Source organism: Emydura macquarii, unplaced genomic scaffold (assembly GCF_026122565.2).
Source record: "Emydura macquarii macquarii isolate MOO-44397 ecotype Brisbane River unplaced genomic scaffold, CSIRO-AGI_Emac_v2 contig_2676, whole genome shotgun sequence".
NCBI classification, from domain to species: domain Eukaryota; kingdom Metazoa; phylum Chordata; order Testudines; family Chelidae; genus Emydura; species Emydura macquarii.
This window is the reverse complement of record NW_027132813.1, coordinates 24836122-24857488: the sequence shown is the minus strand read 5'-3', so window position 1 is coordinate 24857488 and position 21367 is coordinate 24836122. Positions and strand designations below refer to the sequence as shown.

At 38.7% G+C, this 21367-nt stretch overlaps 1 protein-coding gene across 1 annotated transcript; it reads right to left on the bottom strand.

The window, feature by feature from the left end:
- Positions 1-28: 28 nt before the first annotated feature.
- On the bottom strand, positions 29-20997 carry SLC3A1 (solute carrier family 3 member 1). The gene is made up of 10 exons (XM_067565078.1): positions 20495-20997; positions 19016-19195; positions 17445-17599; positions 15272-15397; positions 11197-11316; positions 8802-8926; positions 8267-8465; positions 6571-6717; positions 2651-2767; positions 29-696 (listed from the first exon to the last, which is right to left on the bottom strand). Exons 1-10 carry the CDS (start codon positions 20928-20930, stop codon positions 256-258), a joined length of 2046 nt encoding a protein of 681 aa, XP_067421179.1. The 5' UTR covers positions 20931-20997; the 3' UTR covers positions 29-255.
- Positions 20998-21367: the final 370 nt, after the last annotated feature.

Sequence of the window (21367 nt, the reverse complement as noted above, 5' to 3'; positions counted from 1 at the left end):
AAATTAAGGTGCGTCTTATACATGGGGAAATACGGTAAATTGATTGCCCTTTAAGTTAAGCACCTTCTGCCCTCCACTGCTCACACACCAGTAAGAGAGACCAGACAATTAAGCCACATTAGTTTATGGGTTGCTGCTCATTTAATACACAAACCAGCAAGTTTTAAAAACCATTGCCACACTATTCACAGCATTTACCTAAAATCAACACTTCCTACCTTAAATGTAGGAAGTTTTGTTTTATGCTTGCACTGCTTAGCAATGCATGTAGAGTAAATTGAAGGCACTAGAATAACATGCTTTTTCAGCCACAAAACACTTCACTTGGAAAGCATCCATAGTATGAACTGGCTTCCTTGTTTTATACTCAAGGACAATTCCTTCCCCCTTTTCAGTTTTAATTGAATTGGTATTTACAACTTTACCAGTGTTGCTAAAATTAGTGCTTAGTCTTATGGTAGCTTCAGGTGGAAGCTCAGGAACTACAGATTTCAGATCTGTGATTGATTCCTGTCCAAAATTGAGAATTATCATAAAGACTCTGTCTAATCCATCTAATTCCCTCAGATACACAAAAACATTGCTATCATTCCAAATGTAGCACATCCATCCCCTATGCATAGGCAGCTCATTGTTGCGAAGTAAATTTAGCTCTCGATATATATTCAGTGTTGAGTTGGGTTGAGTCTTTTGAACCTGTTAAAAAAAATGGTCAGAGTGTTACCGTAATCATTTCTTCCTTGTTAAATGTTAAAAACCTTACTTTGCAGTACCACGGGGGATGACCATATCTGCAAAGATTACCTTCCCAGCTTTCTGACTCTCAGCCCCTTCTGGAAATCCTTCCACAGATTCAAGTTGAAGCTATTTATTCTCAACCTTTGGGGACCTTCACAACTCTGATCTGCTGATTGTTGCTGCTCAATTCCTGCAGATGGCCACCCCTCGCCCCCCCCATCCATTCGGGCTAACAGTCAACCCACGACCTGACCTTATTAGGGCAGCCAGCCAAAGGATCGGCTCCCACCTCATACATGGGAAATGAAACTGACCATGGGAAACGAAACTTACCAACAACCAGGAAACTGAACTAACTGCAAGTGTCCCCCGGCCAATCCAGTGCTGGCACGTAGCCTATAGTTTATAAAAAGGGGTCTTTCCCAAGCCCCAGCGGAGAGCCTCATCGCAACCAGCCTGATCATCTGGTCTCAGACTTTCCCGGCTCCGTGCCCCCCCCCCCCGAGCGTGAAACGTGTTTTGCCGGCCATATCGAAATCGAGTAATGCTGTGGATATTAGTCTGGTGAGAAGTTAACTATCAGTCTGTATTTTGCAGCTGCGTTGTCTGTTTAACTGCCCGTTTGTGTCTTGCAGTTAACTGTCTGTGTGAAGTCTCTGTGTGTCTGTGTAAAAGCCTTCTGTACTTTGCAGTTAACTGCCTGTTTGTGCCTTGCAGTTAACCGTCTGTGTGACCCCCCCCCCCCCTTCTGTGCCCTGTAATTAACTCATTGTCTGTGAAATCTCTGTGTGTCTGTGTGAAAGCATTCTGTCTTGTAGTTAACTGTCTCTGCCTCTGTGCCTTGTAGTTAAGTCTGTGTAACCCCTTTCTGTTTCCCATAAGCAAATAATTGTCTGTGTAGCATAGTGGTAAGTGTCCCTGTCTGCTATGTGGGAGACTAGGTTTGATTCCTGGTCAGGGAACCACTGTCTGTTTAATATTAGTTTAGGTCTTTAGAGGTAGTTGCCTGTTTAATACTTTCTTATATCAGTTTATGTTTTGTGCTTAATTGTTTTTATGTCCTTTTATATTAGTCTATATTTTATAGTTAATTGTTTGTTTAGATGAGTATAACTAGTTAAAAATCTATATTACTCCTGTGTTTATAATAAAACTCATTTATTTCCAACCGACTCATTATTGTCTCTCGGGGATCACTAACCTGTTGGAACACTGATATACTTATCAGCCCTATTGCTCCCCATATTGTCCACCTGTGCTACTCCATCAATGACAGCTGTCCCCCTACAACTGTCTTTGCTCCTTTCATTGTGCCTCATACGCTTTTTGTCAGCAAAACATTCCATACCAAGAAATCGTAGCACTCAGCAGCAAGGACTTGATCTTGCTCCCACTGACTTCAGTGCTGTAGGAGCCAACCCCCAAGGGATTAATTCCAAGTGTTTTTTCCTTGCTGTTCACTGTTGTAGATCAATAATGCCTGTACTTGACCTACTTGTGTAATGGCTACTGCCAAGTTTGATTTCACACAAATCAACATATGCAAACCTAGAAATGCATCCATCTTATTTTCTTGCTATGTTTAACAAAGCCTGCTTGAATTAATTGAAATTAAAATGGGAGTAGGTAGATTTCAGATTAATATTGAAAGATTAAATGAATTAAACTAAAAAAAATCACTTCTCCAACACCACAGTATTCTTCTAGTTAAATGATGGCTGGTAAAATAGAATTTACTGTTGCAATAAGAGGTTTTATCATTTCTTCCACAGCTTTGCTTTGTCTTCGTCTTAGTTTTAAATTAGCTAAACTGCCACATTCTACTAAATAAAACAAATGAACTTCATTTAGTTGAAGCTACTTAACTAGCATTTTTTGAATCCATGACTATGTCCTTAGCTGAAATACTTACTTCGACATTTACATTTTGGTAGTCTGAGTTAACAGGTGACCAGCTTATGTTGCCTTCACTAAAGCCGGCATGAAGGTTGCCATTCCACTGCATGGGTGACTTCTCTGGAAAGGTCACCTAAAAATAACAAGGTATCGGGCACCATTCAAAAACATCTTCATTAATGTGCTAAAGAATGATCCAGTTAAACAATCTTTTGCTCAAGCTGGTCTCTCATGTCAAGATTATTTTATCTCGGAGGGACTTTAATTGCAATCTACAGTAAGTAATTAGAAATCCCATATGTGCAAGGGGATCATTCAGTGAGAGCTTTTGGTTCTCTCTTCAAGAGGAAGGAAAGACAGTTTAATGGATGTGGCACTGGACTGGGTGCTACAGATCTGCATACAATTCCTGACACAGATTGTGTCTGTGACTTTTGGGACATTACTTAATCTACTCCATGCCTCAGTTCCCCATCTGTAAAACAGGGATATTATTTGCCTACCCCCTGCCCAGAAATAGTGTGAGGATAAAAATGATTGTTAGGTGCTCAGATTCTACAGTAATTAGGACCATGTAAATTCCTCAATAGCCAGAAATGCAGTTAGTGAATATATGGAGTGCTCTGCATCCTGGAACGGGATAAATATTATACTAATATTTGAATAATCAAAGTTTATATTAAATTTAAAGACTGTAAATACCTTATTCAGTGGCATGTCAGTGTTTGTTAAATGTTCTATGTATTTTATTTTTAGCTGTAATTATCTGAGCAAATTTAATCTGTCCTGATGGGTGCTTTGTAAATACATTACAGTTTTCAGTATCAGTCCTTATGTAGCATTCCCTCCTCAAGTGCAAGACATACAAACCATGAGTTCTAAGGGTATCAGGCACATGAAAAACATGTCAAAACTTGTATGCAAAACATAAATTATTTTCAATTTTGGGAAATGGGAGTTATGTTGCAAAACAAATGATTAGAGCTGATCAAAAAATGAAAAGCTAGCTTTGTGGAAAGTTTTTGAAGAGTTCAAAATAAACTTTCAAAAACATTTCCTGAATGTTTTTCAATATTTTTATTGAACCTATCATTAAATATGTACTCTAACTGGTTATCAAAAGCTCTAATAGTTGCAATGATTTGATAACCTTTTTTAAATTTCAAATAAAGCATGAAATATTTCACACACATTTTACTATTTCACCAAAACAAAAGGGTTTTGAATAGAAGGCATTTCTCAGTGGAAACATGGTTAGGAAAATTTTGACCAGCTGTACTACTTTCCTTTCTGTAGCAATATAGATATTGGGTTTCTCTTGCTCACATGATCTGACAGGCAGGATAACCACAAGTTCCAGATTTCTGTACCCTGTAATGCTCCCTCTGTCTTTCAGGAAGAGAGGAACCCTCACCTCATTCAGTTTATCTCAAGGCACTTCAGTTGTGGCTGTGGAAACGTATGCCAGCAAATGACTGTCTTTCTCAGAGACCCTGCTCATAAAATGCTGTCTCTGAGGGCTAAAGAAAACCTTTCCTTCCTCTTGTGGCCCAGGGCTCAGAACCGGCTGGCAACTGAAACACAGAGAGGGCTGTGCCAAAGCATAAGACCTTTCTAAGCAGCAGCTTTGTGTTTGCAGCAAACAAGGCTCTGGGATCAGTAGTAGTGAGCCCTTGAGAAGCTTTGCCAGCATATTTCTGAGAGGAAAGGCAAAGTTTTCCTGAAAAGATTTAACTGCTAGGAAGGACTCATTAATCCACTTGAAGGGGTCAAGGGAAAAGGTGGGTTTGTCACTGAAACAGTTTACCTCCATAGAGAACTCTCTCTTCAGCCTGCAAGGCAGACTGCTTTGGAGAAAGCTTGGTGAGTTACTCTCCCCTTTGAGTAAAACTGGCAGATTTTATTTCACGGTCTCAGAGGCTTCTTCAGCTACTGCCTTGTTAAACTGTAGTAGGAGAAGCTTTTCATAATGAGCAGAATATGTTTTGGGCCCCACAATTAAAATACTGCTGAAAGAGGCGACGCTAAGATGTGTCCTTTGCATCAGCCTGCTTTGGTCACGTGATGTTCCTCACACAAAACACTTCTCAGAAGAGACAAAATGGCAGGAAAGAGGGTATGAAAACTATGGATGGTGGTTAGTCATCGTCTAGCTTGTCAGAACAAGAAAGGAGGCACGTGAGGGTTCCAGTGCAAGAGGCAGAGCCCCAGTACATGTTAGTCTGCTAACGATGGCACTGCTTTAAAATCAGTACTGTTGAAAATTAGTTAAAATATTAATTAGACATACTTATGCTGGGTGTCACAAAATGACTAAAATCCTACATTATTAAATACTGTAAATTGTAGATGCAGCTAGCAGAGCTTTGAAACAGGCTTTACACATCTCTACTGCCCTCTTGCTCTGATTAAAGTATAAAAAATTTTTCCTACCCCAGAAAGTATTGCTTTGGTGCCTAGATGTGTATCATCACTACTAGCTATGAGAATGCAATGTTGTATTCCTTAGTGCATAACAATAGAATGCCATAAGGCCCTTTTAGACATACGTCAGCATTTCCATTATAAATCTCTTACCATAAACTTCTATTTCATCCATGAAAGTTCTTGCTGAACTAAAAGTAGGCATTACAGCCAGGGTTTTACAGCCAGGGTCTAATTTACATTTCCAAATATAATTTCAACCTGTTTGACTGATTTTAAGAAACATACGTGCAAAAAAACCCATGAGTTTTGTGTTTTCAGAAGGGGCTGAGTTTTGTGTTTCTCTAAGGGGCTGATTCAAAGTCCATTGTAGAGTATGGAAAGACTCATTGACTTCAATGGGTTTTGGATTAGGTTCTAAATTCAACAGTGTAATGTAATACAAAACTTTTCAGGCAATTATTTTTATACACAATACTGGGGAGGAAAAACCCAAGGACTTTCATGCCAATAGTCATATTATTAAGGAGTCCCACAGAAGGCCTCCACCGAAAAGATTAACGGAGGAAGTATTAATCTATAGCTTACAATATGGGAGAAGGACTCTGGTGGTCTCAGTTCTATTCCTTCCTCTGCCACTGACTCATTGTATAACCTAAAATGAGAGATCATCTCAGTTCTTTGGTTTCTCCATCTGTACAATGGGGGTACTACCTCACAAGGTTATTATGAGTCATAATTAATATTTATAAAACACAAATATCTACATTAAATTGGTACCCAATAGATGGCGAGTCTGAAAGTGCTTGCATTTTTTGTGCAGAATATTGTGAAGGTGGTAAAGGGTATGTTCAGTTATGTGTTGATTTGTATTTTTAAAAGGTGTAGTCATTTTAGTTACGGAATTCCATAGCAAGACTAGCATATAAGCAGCTGTCCATGGTGGAGCCCCTGAGGAGAGAGGCACTGGGCCTGAATTGGGTACAGTGTCTCCTGGAATGCTGACCAAAGTAGCTCCTGTTACACCCTTTACTCCCTTCAGCCCTACTGGGGGTGCAGTGAGCATAGGAGCCTACCATGTTCCTGCTCTCTCCACTTTGGGAAGGCTAGGCCTACCGTTGCTGTTATCTGCATGCAACCCTTGTGCTCAGGTTGACTAGGGCTGGATAACTACCAGTTCTGTGCAGGGGCGTGAGGGGATGAAGCTACTCTGGCTCTCACACACTTACCAGCCATGGCTAGTCACACTCCAGCCCACTACGGGAGAGAACTAAGAAACCAATAAAGGAGGAACATCTGCTATTCAGAATGCTCCCACTCAATGACGACTTTTCATGGAGATAATAAATGAGAATAATCAAGGGGTTGCTCCCCTTTCACTGGCATCAGATTATTTGAGAAACACGACAGTGGTTGGAGATGGAGTAAGAAATATTATATATGCTTAACTAAACAAAAGTTAGAACAAATAATGCTTCTCAGGGGATCTGAATGTATAAATCCTTCACTCACGTTTTCAGATGCAATATTTTCCATTCCTATTTCTTCACCATAATAAGTTATAGGAGTCCCAGGGAGGGTTAAAAGAAGCATGTTAATGACATTAGTGTATTCTTTTCCAATCCGAGACGTAATTCGAGCAGTGCTAGGGTGTCCAACCTAAACAAAAATAATTTCTTATATTAAAATACAAGACTAAAGGCACATACAAGGACTAAAAACTTGCATATGACATTGGTCTAATACAAAAAAAACTATGGGTCAAGTTCTGTTCATTTACACCAGTGTAAACAGAGTAACTTCATTTAAACTAATGGAACTGCTCTGCATTTATAGTGGTGTAACTAAGCAGAATCTGGCTCTATATTTCCTTGTAAAGTGTTGTATGTTAACAGCACTGGATAGTTAGTAGCCCCAGAGGAAAGTTTCACGTGTATTTCTGTGGTATTGTCCAAGCACTTATGTACTTTATGATCAGTGCTCAATAGCATAACTGTTTTCTATTGCTTCCCCCTCCCCAAAGAAATGTTGCTCTGTGCAGTATAATCGTAACAAATCTGTTTCATTACCACTGAATGCAGATGGAGATCTTGTCATATTAAGTAAAAGGCTTTTTTCTTTAATGTAACAAAATGTTAACTATAAACCTTAGTATGCATTGATATATTAAGGCATCCTTTGATCATCACATCCATTTTGTATGACTTTTTCCTTGTATTTTCAAAGGTTTTCTACATTAAACTCTACTATGCAAACTGTTAAGTCAAGTTTTTTTGGCTCCTTTCACTTCCATATTCTTAAGGGAAAATATTTGAGTATTTTTGTATCAGCACAATCTCCTGCTTGACAACTGAAATCTGGAAATACTGACAACAGCATGACAGACAGCAGTAAACAATGCTGATATATTCGCATCCCAGCCAACAGTGTCTTCCATTCCAACACAAATGCCTTCCGTTACTTTTCTCATGTCTTTCTGTTAATGTCTGCGTTGCTGCCCACTTTTTTCTTTTTTTTTTTTTTTTTGCTGCAGAGTGCTGGTTTGGTGAGGGTGGCATTCATCCATTATAACAGGAGCAATGGGAGCCTCTCAACACTCTGGGACTATGGTGATTCCACTGCACTGGAGGTGGGCATCCAAGGAGGAGGTGCACTTGGGCAGCTTGACTTGCAGCACAGAGCACCATGGGGGAAACAAAGGCAGGGTGTTGCCGCTGTGTGCATAGTTAAGGTAGAGTCAGTGGCCACAATCTCTTATGAAGAAGGTGCATAGGGTCAGGGCCTCTATTTCAGTCCAAGAGCTGGAGTAGCAGACATGGAGGGGGTGTGGAACTGTTTCAAATCTGCCTGAAGGTCTGGAGATGGATTCTGCCCCTTTTCCCAAACCCCACATTGTTCATGGCACAAAGCCTGTTTGGCCAGGAACAGGGGAGTGGAATGTTACCTTGAAAGTATAAAACAGTATGCCTGATGATTATGTTTAAATCTGGGCAAAATTGCTATAACGTGCCTCTAAATATGCTTAGGACGGACAACAGGGACCAGCTACAGCCAGTGTTGTAGTGGACTGAGAATACATAGTAGATTCCACAGATACAACAGCTCCAGTCATTCTGGGCTTGATCTTACTCCAGTGGAACTCAATGAGAGCTTTGCTGTGGACTGTAATAGGAGCAGGAACACGCCATTTTAATATCAGAACTCTTACCGCCCAGTTTGGCCATTTTCCTTTGGGCATATTCTTCATCCACAAAGACACAGTTTCAAAAACAGTATTTCCTGAGAAGTTTTTCATGTTGATTAGGTAGAAGTTGATGGGGAAATCTGATTCTTGGATAAAAGATGTTCCATAATACATCATTGTTGCTTTGATGTTTTCCTGGTCATTGGCTTCAGTAGCCATAAACCTACAAAACACACAAGCAGGTTCTTTTTTTTCTTTTTTTTTTTTTAAATATTGAAATTGTGTTCACTTAATAGCATAATCAGAATGACATTAAATTAGAATGGACCATGACACATGTAATAATTTAGCATTGTCTTTGAAAATAATTTGCTTTTCTTTCTGTAAATTACATGCCTATATGTCACTTTCTATTTTACAAATGATTAATGGCTGGTGTTCTTGCAAATCATCTTACCAATTCAAACCTGTTTATCCACTGGTAAGATTGTGCCTTTAACGTTAGAGGGACAATTCAATAAGGCTATGCTAGCAAAGTGAATAGCTATAATATTGTTACCTGTATCGGCCAGGCTCAATGCTGAATTTATCCATGGTTTGCCGGAAACTGCGGACCACATCATGCATGCCGACTTGGGTGGTGCTATAGTCATGATACAACTCAGAATATGCTGAGATAGTGTCCTTGAGGAATAATACAACATTTTTCATTAGCTCTATTATTGTTCATTTCCAAAACTTTCCAAAGTTTTTCAAAAGACAGCGCACCACTTCAGATAATGTTTTACTTTAGTCTGTTAGCACACTGGGGGCACGATGACATTACCTACTATTTTTTCGTGCCCCTCTGAGACTGCAGCGCTGCAAAGAAGAGACGAGGTAACCCACCCTCCTGGCATTTCCTTTCCCATGCCCTGAAACTGGCTTTACTGCAGAGAGGAGAGGGACCCTACCACTCACTGCCCCAAACCCCCTAGTCATTAGAAACAAACTGATGAATGAGGCCCTGATTCTGCCACCTTTATTCACATTTTTGCTCCATGAGGGACTGCTCACAAAATAAGATACTGTTCATCATGAGTAAAGGTAGCAAGTATTTTGGCACTACTGGGAATATAGTTATTTCCAAATATCTATCTTAAATAGTGAATCATTGAAATAGAACATTAATGGCACAGTTTTGGAACTGCATCTTCATCAAATTATTTATCTAATGCTGTGCTAGATGAGGGGCTAATTATTTGGGGAACACATCAATCCAAATGAAGAATCTATATAACCCAGTTCGCACCAGTGATCATGACATATACAGTAGATGCTGCTAAACACTATTGTGACACTTAGCCAGTGGGTTAAACAACCAGCAGGTAAGTGACCCAAAAATCAAATTGAAAGACATATTACAGATGTATTGACGTGGTAAACAGGGCTATTTCTTGTAGATAGTTATCAAAGCCATGTTAAGTAAACCTGTACTGTCAGAGAATTAGAATAAGTACTAACTGTGTGTCTGTATTTACTTAAATCTTGCTAGAAGATTAACAATATGATCTGACTAGCCTGTAGATGCTAAATTTCAGTTCCTGTCTGTAACAGCTACTACTATATTCTATCAATTCAGAGATCAAAATGGAATATTAACATTTAGATGAATCTTGGGATTAATAGTATCCTTGTCTATATTTCCCTCTGAAGTTTGCAGTGAACTGTCTATGAACTGCTTGAATGGTTAAAGATCTTATGATAATGAAAACAGCTAGTTACCAGTGTGTGCCCAGGAAATAGTGCTTTACTTCAAAGCAACAATGGATATTACCTATTCTTCATCCAAGGAATGCCTGCTGTGTTGACCGCTGTCAAGCGGCTATCATAGCCTGCTAGAGAACTATAAAAGAACCCTTGGGTCTGATCCTTTTCATTTCAGATCTGCTTGAACTTTGTCAGGGGAAGTTTAAATCGCAAGACTGAGGTCTCCAGGCCCAACTGGATTACCTTGCTAATTCTCATGGAAGAATTTGAACAAATTCTACACATGGACTGCCTATTGGACTATAACCAGAATTGATTCTGGAAGGACTTTTGCAAATCAGCAGTTCACCATTTCTACTATTGTTTTTTGCTGTATACAGACTAACATGGCTACCCTCTGGAACATTTCTACTATGAAACTGACCTAAGAACTTTACTCATATCTGTATGTATAATGATTTTTAACCAAAATAACTTTCTTTTAAAATAAATCTTAGATTAGTTAATAAGAATTGGCTGTAAACATGTATTTGGGTAAGATCTGAAATACTCATTGACCTGGTGGGTAATGTGTCCTATCTCTTGGGACTAGTAGAACTTTATATATGGTGAAGAGATTTTAAGTCTTCCTCACCATGTTAGTCTTGGCTGTCTGGGTGAGAGCCAGAGGCTGGATTACGTAAGTGGAACTGTATTCTTGCTTCTTGGTAACCAGTAAGGTATTGCAGAAGCTGTTTTGTTACTAATTTAGTGAATCTAATTATTAGAATAAACCACCAGTTTTGGGGATCATCTACCCTATTCTTTGCAGTTTGTCCTAACTGAGCACTCTCAATGTGGCCGCTCCAGCAACTAGTCAAAACCAGATTCTGGGCAGAAGCAGCATAAATTAGATTCTTGTAGTGACTTGCAAAGTCAGCAAGTTGCACATCTTTCTGTCAACTCAGCAATGTCATTGTTTCTCAGTGTTGGTATCATCTCCTGACTTTATTAGGCCCACTGCCCCACCAAAGGCAAGTTCTATAAATAATTGGTCATATATACTTCTGAAACTCATCTGCATACATTTCACTGTAATTTATTGCCAATACAAAACCTACCAAAGACAAAAAAAGTCCCATTAGTACTTCTGAAATTTATTAGTGATAAATGAATCCCCAAAGACAATAAGGAGGAAAAAAAATTCAAAGCAGAAATTGTGTTACCGGATTTTGGGATTTATTCACTTGAGGTTCATTTCTCAGATGTGTTGCTTCTAGAAGAAATTTAACAGCATTGACACTAAATCCATCAATGCCTTTGCCAAGCCAAAATTTGATGATATCCTAAACATAAAATGGAGATAATTCTTGATGAGTCAACCATTTTCAGAATATTAATTTACAGTAAATACTTTGCACATAATTAATTAAATACATACTAATATAACACTATGTAACATAACTATATAATTTAATACGTACTTTGTTTTTAAATTTCAAGTTTTAGTAAGGTTAAAGCTGACCCTTTTAGATTGAAGCTATTATCTATGGCTGAGTGAGTCTTACTACAACAAATACAAAATGGAAATATTTGAATGATTTTTTGATGATAATAGACATACAGCCTGGTGTCAGTTGTTGGCTGCGTGTGTTTTCCCAGGGTGTATACTGTCCCACCTGTGCACAGATAGCTAATACAGCAAACCATAATTAGATTACCCAATAAAACCAGAGATCCATTTCAGTAACGAAGGCACTAGGCCAGGTTTATTGCAGACAAAATATGGTAAAAAGCGCCCTATACGTGCTACAAGCACACTTAATACACGTATGCCCGTGAAAATGGACTGGCTCAGTAAATGGCGAGTTTTTCCGTTTCTTACCTGGCCAGACAAAGATACTCCCTGAGACCTTCTTATATATACACTGATACAAACAAGTTTCATATTGCACCTCTGACATGTATAGTTGCCACTCTTTAAGATACCACTCTTTACTTCGTACAGAATGGTTTGATCAAAACATTTCTATTTATTGTATCGTTATTTTGACCTTGGAGGGGGCAGTACGTCCTCGTTAATTTTGTGGAGTAAGCTTGTACCATTCCTGGTATCAGGATGTTCTGGAATGTGCTTGTGTGTTCTGTGCTTGTGTATTTTTGCAATACTAGCTCTGTTCTTGCCAATTTCTGTAATTTCTAATTTCTGCTAACTTTGCTTTATAATAACGGCTTAATTGCTGCCTTCGTTCAGGCCCTGGCCAGTCATACTAGGCCTCGTGTCTTAGGTTCTCACTTTCTACTACACAACCCTGTCTGCCCTGAGCATTCAAGGGGGGCAGGGGACAGAAAATTACCCATAGCTCATAGAAAGCCACCTTTGATCTGGTTCAAAGAATCTGGGCCTTATAGTAGTTTGTAAATATCTAATAAAGAGGAACAGAGTGAAAAGAAAGCTGATTCTGCTAAGCCAGATGGTTGGCCCCATCAAGCCTGCAGACAATTAGAACATATTGATACAAATGTTCAAGAACACAGTGCTCTGCATTGACCTTTTGACACTGGTTTTCTTTTTACACAGCAACACTCTATAAATCTGTTCTCTCATTTAATTGATGTGAAAATAACTCAGACTTACTTGCTGGAAAATGAAAAATGATTACAAGTTAAGGGTTATGGATCTGTGATTTCTTTATCAAATTCAGAGGTTAGCTATTATCAGTAAAATTACATCATGCCTGCACAGTTATGTTTTTATTACAATTTTAATAGTCCTAAGTTTTAACAGATGAGTCCAAAGTGTAATTGTTACTGTGTGCCAGACACTATCTTTCAACTAAGTAGGAAAAATATATTACGCACACAGTGCTGTCTTTTATTATTATTACATATACAATACACTTGTACAAACCTGGACTTGAGTCAAAAATATGGTTGAATTCAACTAGTCCATGTTAAAGATTCACTGATTTTATTAGGTAAATACATACTACATTTTATTGAATTGTTTGTCCCTTTACAGTAATTCTGAAAACAACTAGCGGTAGCCATGTCAACTGCCTCTGTGGTGATTTCCTGCACTGAAAGAGAGATCTCATTTGAGCACATGTGCGCATCATAAAAACCTCTCAGTTAGAATAAGCACAAACACACCTAGGGCAATTTGGACTATGGAGACTGAACTACCCTTAAACACAGAGGTTAGTGGTGGCACATTGGCAGGGTGTTAGTAAAGCTTGCACTGTTCTTGCTGCCCTTGGTTGGTTTATCCACACAGAATGTAAAAGACTTCGCTGTCTGTCACAGAATAGCCCTCATCTCCTATTAGGTCACAAAGCACTAGCCTTTTGAAACAGAGCTTCATTTTAAAACACTAACCTACTGTTTTTTGTTCCTTAAAATACTGACAGAACTAGTGGTGCTTGCCAGCATTTCAGAAATGTATTCAACTGTTCTAGTCCAGAGTATTTTTCTCCAGACACTCTAGAGTGTGTAGTATTGCCAACTCTCATGGTTTTAGCACCCCTCTAGCAATTTGGGGAATTTTAACATTTTGTGACAACACAATGAAAGACGCCAACTCATGAATTTTCCCTTATTCAAAATGGCACCATCTCCTATTATTGTCAATGGGGCTGAAGCCAGCCAGGTGGCTGCCATTTCCCTATACTTTAACTGTACGTGGAAGTAAGACTGCCCTTAATAAATTTGGCTGCCACCTCCCACTGTTTGCAGTGAGATTGAAACCAGGCCCACAGGTAAAATGGCTGCCTCTCAGTGGTTCAGGGGGCAAGAAAGGCCACATGAACTATTGGGACCAGCATAGACACAGAGGTGGATGGGAAGTAGGAGACAGATTTGGGAGTTGCAGGTGAATGGGGTGCAGCTGGGAGGCTTAGGGGGGGTGCAGAAATCAATGATGGGGTGGCAGACGGAGAGGATAAAGTGTGAGCTCCCTGTGGGGCATGGGTAAAGGAGAATCCCCTCCGAGCAGCTGGGAGAAGACATGATCTCTTGTGTGAACCCTTCACAAGCATGGGATTTTGGAACCTGCAGGAGGAGCTGTCACAATGTGAAACACTCCTCCAATTCCAAGATTTTCAGGGCTTGGCTTAGCTCTTTGCGAGAACTTCGGGGCTAAAAACACAGACCTGCCCTGCCACTGGGCCCTCCCTTCACATATGGTCCTACAGCAGAGAAAAGATCTGGGGGCAGCAGGAGGGGGTCCCAGGGAAATGGTGCTTCTTGGACCCAGGTAAAGAAGTCCCAGGGCAGCAGGAGGCATAGATGTTTTGCTGCTGAGTCAAGACAAGAATAGAAAATACAGGACAGGTCTTATGAGTCAGGAGGAAGTAAGTGCAGCCTCCACATGAGCAGCCAGGAAAAAGTGTACATTTGTGTAAGCATCAAAGGCTGACTTTTCAACCTGAAGTTATAACACATTGGCAGAGGCATTCAGGGGAGCTGAACAGTAAAAAAAAACAAACCCAAAATTAAAAAAACATTTTTTTAAAATCATATTTTTAGGGTTAGCCTCATGATTCCTGATCTCTTGAGGCTGGCAATACTAGATGCTATAAACATGAAGTCATTATGGTAGCATATGCGCACATGTAGAATAAAGACTGAAAATCAATTTTAACTTTGCTTTTGGTGTTGCAAAGACTAACGCCATTGCAAAATGTTATGTACCATATGTTCTGCACTGAACCAAAGAGTTTAAGAGCATTCAGTCATTTAAAAGAGACAGCACCATCCTGAAATTTTAGCCAGCACTGTACAGAGGCTATATATTCCATATGCTGATGGGTTAAAATAAACACAATACTCCCAAGGACCTCATTTCTAATGTTCCTCTTTGAGATGAAAATAAGCCTCACACATAGAAACTAGATGCTAGATATTATACGATTAATCCTTTATAAAAGTACTGTAGAATACACTAATGGTCAGAGCACTGCAAACTACAGGTGTGGTACTGCAATGTATGGGACTCTTTCAGTGGAAGGATGTATTTTTATTTTTACTTTCAATTAGAGGGAGACTCTTCAAAGATAGACTATGATACCTGAAGCATTACAATATATGGTTTAAAGTTTGCCTAAGTAGATATATTTGTGTAAACACTTAATTGTCTGGATTGTTTGTATAAATACTAATCCTTGAATTACTTTCCATTGGATTGTCAACTATGTAATCTGTAAAAATCAATATAAATAAATTACATTCTAAAAATTTAAAACTAACAAACCGCAACAGTTTCCTTACTACTGGAGTAGCAGTAGTTGATTATATACTTACATGGATTTCTTCTTGCACAGCAGAATTGTGGAAGTTTAAATCAGGTTGTTCTTTCCCAAACTGGTGAAAATAACATTGCTTTCTCACCTCATCATATTGCCAACTGGAATTCCCATAAACACTCACCTGACCACAGAAGAAATCATCATTTATTAAGTAAGTAATAATTATCAGCATTTGTACACCAAAGTGATTTACACAGTGCTTTACAAGCAGATATCACTTGGTAAACAGTATTCATTTACTATTCATAACAATTAGTTGGCCTGAAACAGACTGGCCTATTTTCATTGTCCAAAGGAGAAAAATGCAAAACGTAAACATGCAACAACTATTTAAAATTAAATTTACTGAACATGTATGGATGCTACATAAACACTGAAGTCAATAGGAGCTGAATGTGCTCAGTACATCTTCAAATCAAGATGAATAAAAAACTAAATTTAATATTACTCAGTCTATTATATTTTTAACTTATTTGTTCATTAACACGTGTAAAAAGAAAATGTCCTCACGTAAATAAAAAATAAATGTTTTTCCTTTAACATTTCTTAACATTAACCTAATAAATCCACATTTCCACACAAGTATAAATCTTATCCACAACTTTTCCACATATTTCATCTGCTCATACTGTTTTATTTAACTTGAAAGACAACCTACTGCTATATATATTACTTCAGATGCAAATCATCTATCCTACTACACTTCTGCCTATGCCCTGGTATTTATCATATTTAATAGGTTCATTTGTGCTTGGTCAATTATTATATGAATATTTATTTTCTCAAATTCCAAAACTGGCAACCAATCAACATACAATCTGTTTAATCCTGGTATAAGAAATCGCAATGGAAAAATTGACAGATTTCCCAATACTAATATATTTTTTACAAGCAATTTAGGTGCTTGTAAGAATTTCAACACTATTAAAAAGCGCTATTAATAAAATACAGGATGAGCTTACAATGTATTGAGTTGGATTTTTCTTTCTGTTAGTCTATGAGAGAAAGTTATGGAGAGAAATGGTAAGCCTTTTTTGTGGCACTAAGTTTTAAAGGGACACAGTTTGGTTAAATATCATACTTTTTAAAACAACCTTCTTAATTATTCATGTTGCTAAAGAGCAGCTGTCGCACTGCTATTGTTACTAGTAACAACTTAGAAAATAAAAACTGTGAAAAGTAAACTAGATTTTAAATAATTATGTTTCTTGTTTACTTTTTGCATTTCTCTCAGTATAGACCACGAAAATAAACTAGTCAGTTTCCCTTTTTCTTTGCAGTCAATTTCATTTTCAGTTTTCATAAACCAGCACAATGCTGAAATGTCAGAGCTGTAAATGATCAGGGGAAGGATTCATGATTTTTAAAAGCAGGTTTTCATTGTATATTTTCTTTAACTTTATGGGAGCATTTCTACTGGTCATAGATTTTTGTAAAACTTGTTTCTTCAAAGCCTCAACTGACCTAACCATCTCTTTCAAAATACCAGCAACAGTGGATATTTGAGACTAGTAAAGGCATCAGCTGTATCTGTATTAGATTTAAGACAACATTCAAGATATTTCTCAAAACTGTCACTGTGTTATTAAGTTAAAAATAACTAAGGCCAAAGATGTTAATGTTTTATTGGTTTTTAGCATATGTACTTAGAGGATGCAAGTTCTTATCATATAGTAAATGGTTTGGATTTCCAATTAAAACATGGAAAATGAGTGTTTTAATCTAAGAAGAATAAGTAGGTAAGCCAATTTCCAGCATCTTGGCCTGCTAGGGAGACTAGGAAAGGAAAGCAATAAACCAACAATGTGTTGATTTGTTTTTCTGACATCATAGCTGGCATGCGTAAAGGACAGCTGGGAGAAAGCTCCCTGAATGGAATGCCTATATACCAAAGTGTGTCAGATACAAAATTAAAGGAGAGAAACAGAAGCTAAAACAGGTTAAAAGCAAATGAATTTGTAGAAAAGCCATGCTGCCTGTCTTATTCTTGGATCTTAATTCATGATGTTCAGATGAACTCAAATATACAAGCAATTACTAATGAAACAAAAGATTTGAGTTTACGTGCTATGGGCAGCCATCACCACACAATGGTTTCATATTCACTACATGGCCTTGATTTTGTTATTCATTTTGTGATTTGAAGGTGACCCAAACCATGTATTTACCCAGTTGTTAGGAGGAATGATTGTCCCAGCAGTGTGCGCACAATCATGCCAGATGTAGTAATCCGCATACTTCCCAGTCCGATTGCGACTCAGCTGAAACCAACTGTGTTTGTCACTTGTGTGGTTTGGTATTAAATCCATTATCACCTTTAAACCTTACAAATCAAATGTGGGAAAGATTAAATCAAAACACCCTAAGTCACAAAATTTACAGCATTAATGTAAAGCCCAAAATAATACTGGTGGCTTTACAGACATACAATTAAGAGAGGCCTCTGTCCTCAACAGCTTCAAGTCTAAGGCCTGGTCTACTCTGAAAAGTTTGCCAGCATAGCTGTCAGTTAAGGGGGAGGAGGGAGTCACGCCACCGATCAACATAGCTATGACAGCAGAAGCCCTAATTTAGATGCTTACCATCAAAAAGTTCCTTTTTTCAGTATAGGTTATTTAATTTGGCGAACTGATATAATCTATCCTGGCAATAAGTATAGCTATACTGGCAAAACCTTCAGAGCAGGGGTAGTCAATAGGCGAACTGTGGTCCAAATCCAGATGCTTTTTTGAGGGGACCGCAAAATATTTACTTATCATCATCATTTATTATTTTTGTATTATTTTCTCTGGAGTCTGGACCTTGACTATACCGTGGCCAAGATTTTTGGACCTTGACAAAAAATAATTGATTACCCTTGCTTTACAGACTAGACAAATCCTCAGGCCCTAGTCATGCAGTCACTCCTTCTTAGCGTATGCGCAACGTCACTCATTACCGAATTTGGTCTGCTGATTGGATTATTAGCTTCCCCAGCGTGGGCTGTGTATTGACAGGGAGTATGATGTGAACGCTGATCCATGTCCCCCTACAGTCACTTCTGTACCTATTTAATTTAGCACACACGAGCAGTCCCTTTGAAGTCAATGGGACTCCTCACATGTATGAAGTTAAGTGCTTGTATAAGTGTTTGTGGGATTGGGGTCTAAACAGACAGACAAAGGAAGGCATGATAAAGAAAGAATTTTTTATTGTATTTTATTTTTTTTTTAACTCCAGTAAGAACATTATTGTGTATGGATGCTAAGATAGAAGTGACTGCATGTCTAACTTCAGTCATCAGATGATTGCTGCAGGGACTAATAAATACCACCTGTCAAAAAGGGAACAGGGCCTATCCCCAATATTGAATGTGGAAGGAGTTTCATCCTCCACCCCCAGTAGCCATCCTGAGAGCAGTGTAGATTTTAAAGGAGCTACAGAGTCCCTATGCTGCAGTACTGGCTTCCCTCTCCCATCCATGTGGCACAGCCCAACTTCCATGAAGCCTCAATGGAGAGGCTTCTGCAACGTTGGTGGGAAGTGTTGCAATGCTAGAGAGTCAATACTCATCCCTTCAGAACCCGCACTAGATCTGCCAGGTTCATAGTCCTCTGCCCTGGGAAGTGCCCAAAGACATACGAATTGAAACAGAAAACAACACAATGTGAATTAAGAAAATCTCATTAAAAAAAATAAAAGTACACCTATATTCCATGCGAGAGCAGTGCATTTTCTTTTTGTCAGAGCTCAAGCTTACCTTTGTCATGTATAGCTGCAATCAGGTTTTCAAAATCCTTCATGGTTCCAAACATAGGATCAACATCCCGGAAGTCTTCAACTCCATATCCAAAATCTTTTAAGGGTGATTTATAAAAAGAAGTAATCCAGATCGTTTTTATATTTAAATACATGATATGATCCAGTTTTTCTTGGATACCTGTAAATAAAACAAAAAGAACGTGTCTGTGACAGAGTTGTCATTTCTGTTGAAAATAAATTCCCCCCAGGTTCTCAGTCTGGGAGATGCACACAGGTCCCTGGCGGGTGCATCACCTTCCCTTTCATTATGGCTAGTTGGTAGTGGAATCCTGTAATGATTGTGTTGCAGCATTGGGTCACAGTATGTAAACACTGAGGCAACTGAAGGTCCGTATTCTATAATAAGCAACTGAAAAAGATTAATCATGAAAAACAGAACAAAGATGCTAATTCAAGCAACATTTACATCCTGGATTACAGTTTTTATTCTTTCATTCATCAAGGGTAACATTCACTTTTGGAATATTGAGACTCATGAATTGTAATAAAATGTATTAATTTTCTATTCTCATTTTCAAGGAACATGAGTTAATCCTCACAACCACCCTGAGAAGCAGGTAAGTGCAAGTTAAATGAAAAAGCCCTTGGTTTCACCTCCAGTTAGATAAAAGACCTCTTTTAACCTGTACATTTTCTCTACCACTCACTCAAATTCTCTCTCCAGTCCCTAAGTCTCACTCCTCTTAATCAAAACTAATATATCTTCAAGGCATGTTACAAATATTATCCACCTATAGAAACACACTGTTCTTCATTTTCTGTTAGAAGGTATGATGGTCTAATACACTTTGTGTATATTTTTTAGTCTTTTACTGTCATTTTTTTGTAGCAAAACTGGTGAGTCAATTGAGTTCTTAATATTTGGCACCATCAGGTGTAGTATCAGATACACTTGCACTGCGTCTCCTAAAGGCTCAAAAATAGCATTTCTTCCTCTACTCTTTCATTTGGTAATTGTTTCTTTCCCCCTCATATTTTTTATGGAGCAAAATCCAAAATGGCAATTAATTGATTGTCCAACACATTGGATTTCAACCAGCAGCCAAATTGGGGGGGGGGGAGGAGGAGGAGGAGGAGGAGAGTTCTAATCTGGATTGCAGTTTTGCAGCTGTTCTCTCTCTTTTTCACTTTTATGGGCCAAATCAAAACCGCAGCTCTGAATAGTGGCAAACTTAGGGGAAGTTTCAACTTAATAAAGTTAGACCCTGCAACTTCCTGATTATATGGTTAATGATAATCACAGTTCTGACTGCCTGGTAATTGGCTACCTTGTGTTCCCTTCTCTCTCTCTAGGCAGGTGGCTTCCTCTGTTATATAACATTTTAGGAAATGAGAGACTGTGGAAACAAAAATATATAGAATATATATGGCTTCACGCTACCCAGGACTGATCGCCACAAAAATGGAGAGCACCAACCTTTCAGGTCACCATTCCCGTCGTTGTTGGTGTCCTTAAAAGAGCGTGGGTAGATCTGATAAATGGGACTAGCTTGCCACCAGCCCAGGCACTTGGGGGATAAGGCAATAACTGCAACTGTAGCAGCCACGAGCACTGGCGTAGATGCAATTATGAGCCAGAAGAGGATCTCTCTGGTGACTCTGTACCGTGCCTGGCATGAGAATTTAAGCAAGACTTCCTTAGGCATTCCTGCAAAGGGCTTCAAAACTTCACAGTCCGGATTCTGAATAGCTGCTGAGTTGATGCCAACAGCGCAAGTTCCTGGTGTCTCTTCTTGGCTACTGGCAGCGCATTCCTTTTCATTAAGCGCCTCATTTTGAACAAATCCTTTATTTTCCACACCTCCCTTCTCACTCAGCTCAACACAGCAGCTCTTACTTTCCTCTTCAACCATTTTTATTCAGTACGTCTTGTCCTTTCGAGAAGTCTTACTGAAGCTAGGAGAGGCAGCAACATACCTTTGTTCAGTGAAACGGGAAGTAATGTAATTAGCCTGTGGTTGATAAATAAGCCTGGCTGACCAGTCAAAGTACAATGAGGATGAAAAGGACAAAGTGCTCCTATGACTTTGCATAATAGATGTCGTCAGCTAAATGGCAAAATATTGCAAAGAAACAGCCATAGCCTAGTCCTACTAGGATGCAGTTTCTTTCTTTCACGCTAACTGCTCAAAGTTATGTCTTCAGTTGCTAATTCTCATGTTAGCCATGCTAGACTTTTATTGCCTACTGCAACCATGAAAGGAAGAGGCCTTGCCTGGACTTCTAGCAAAACAACATTTGTTTAGCAAGTCCCTTATCTATTGAGTGAGACGTTTCCCTGTGTCAATGT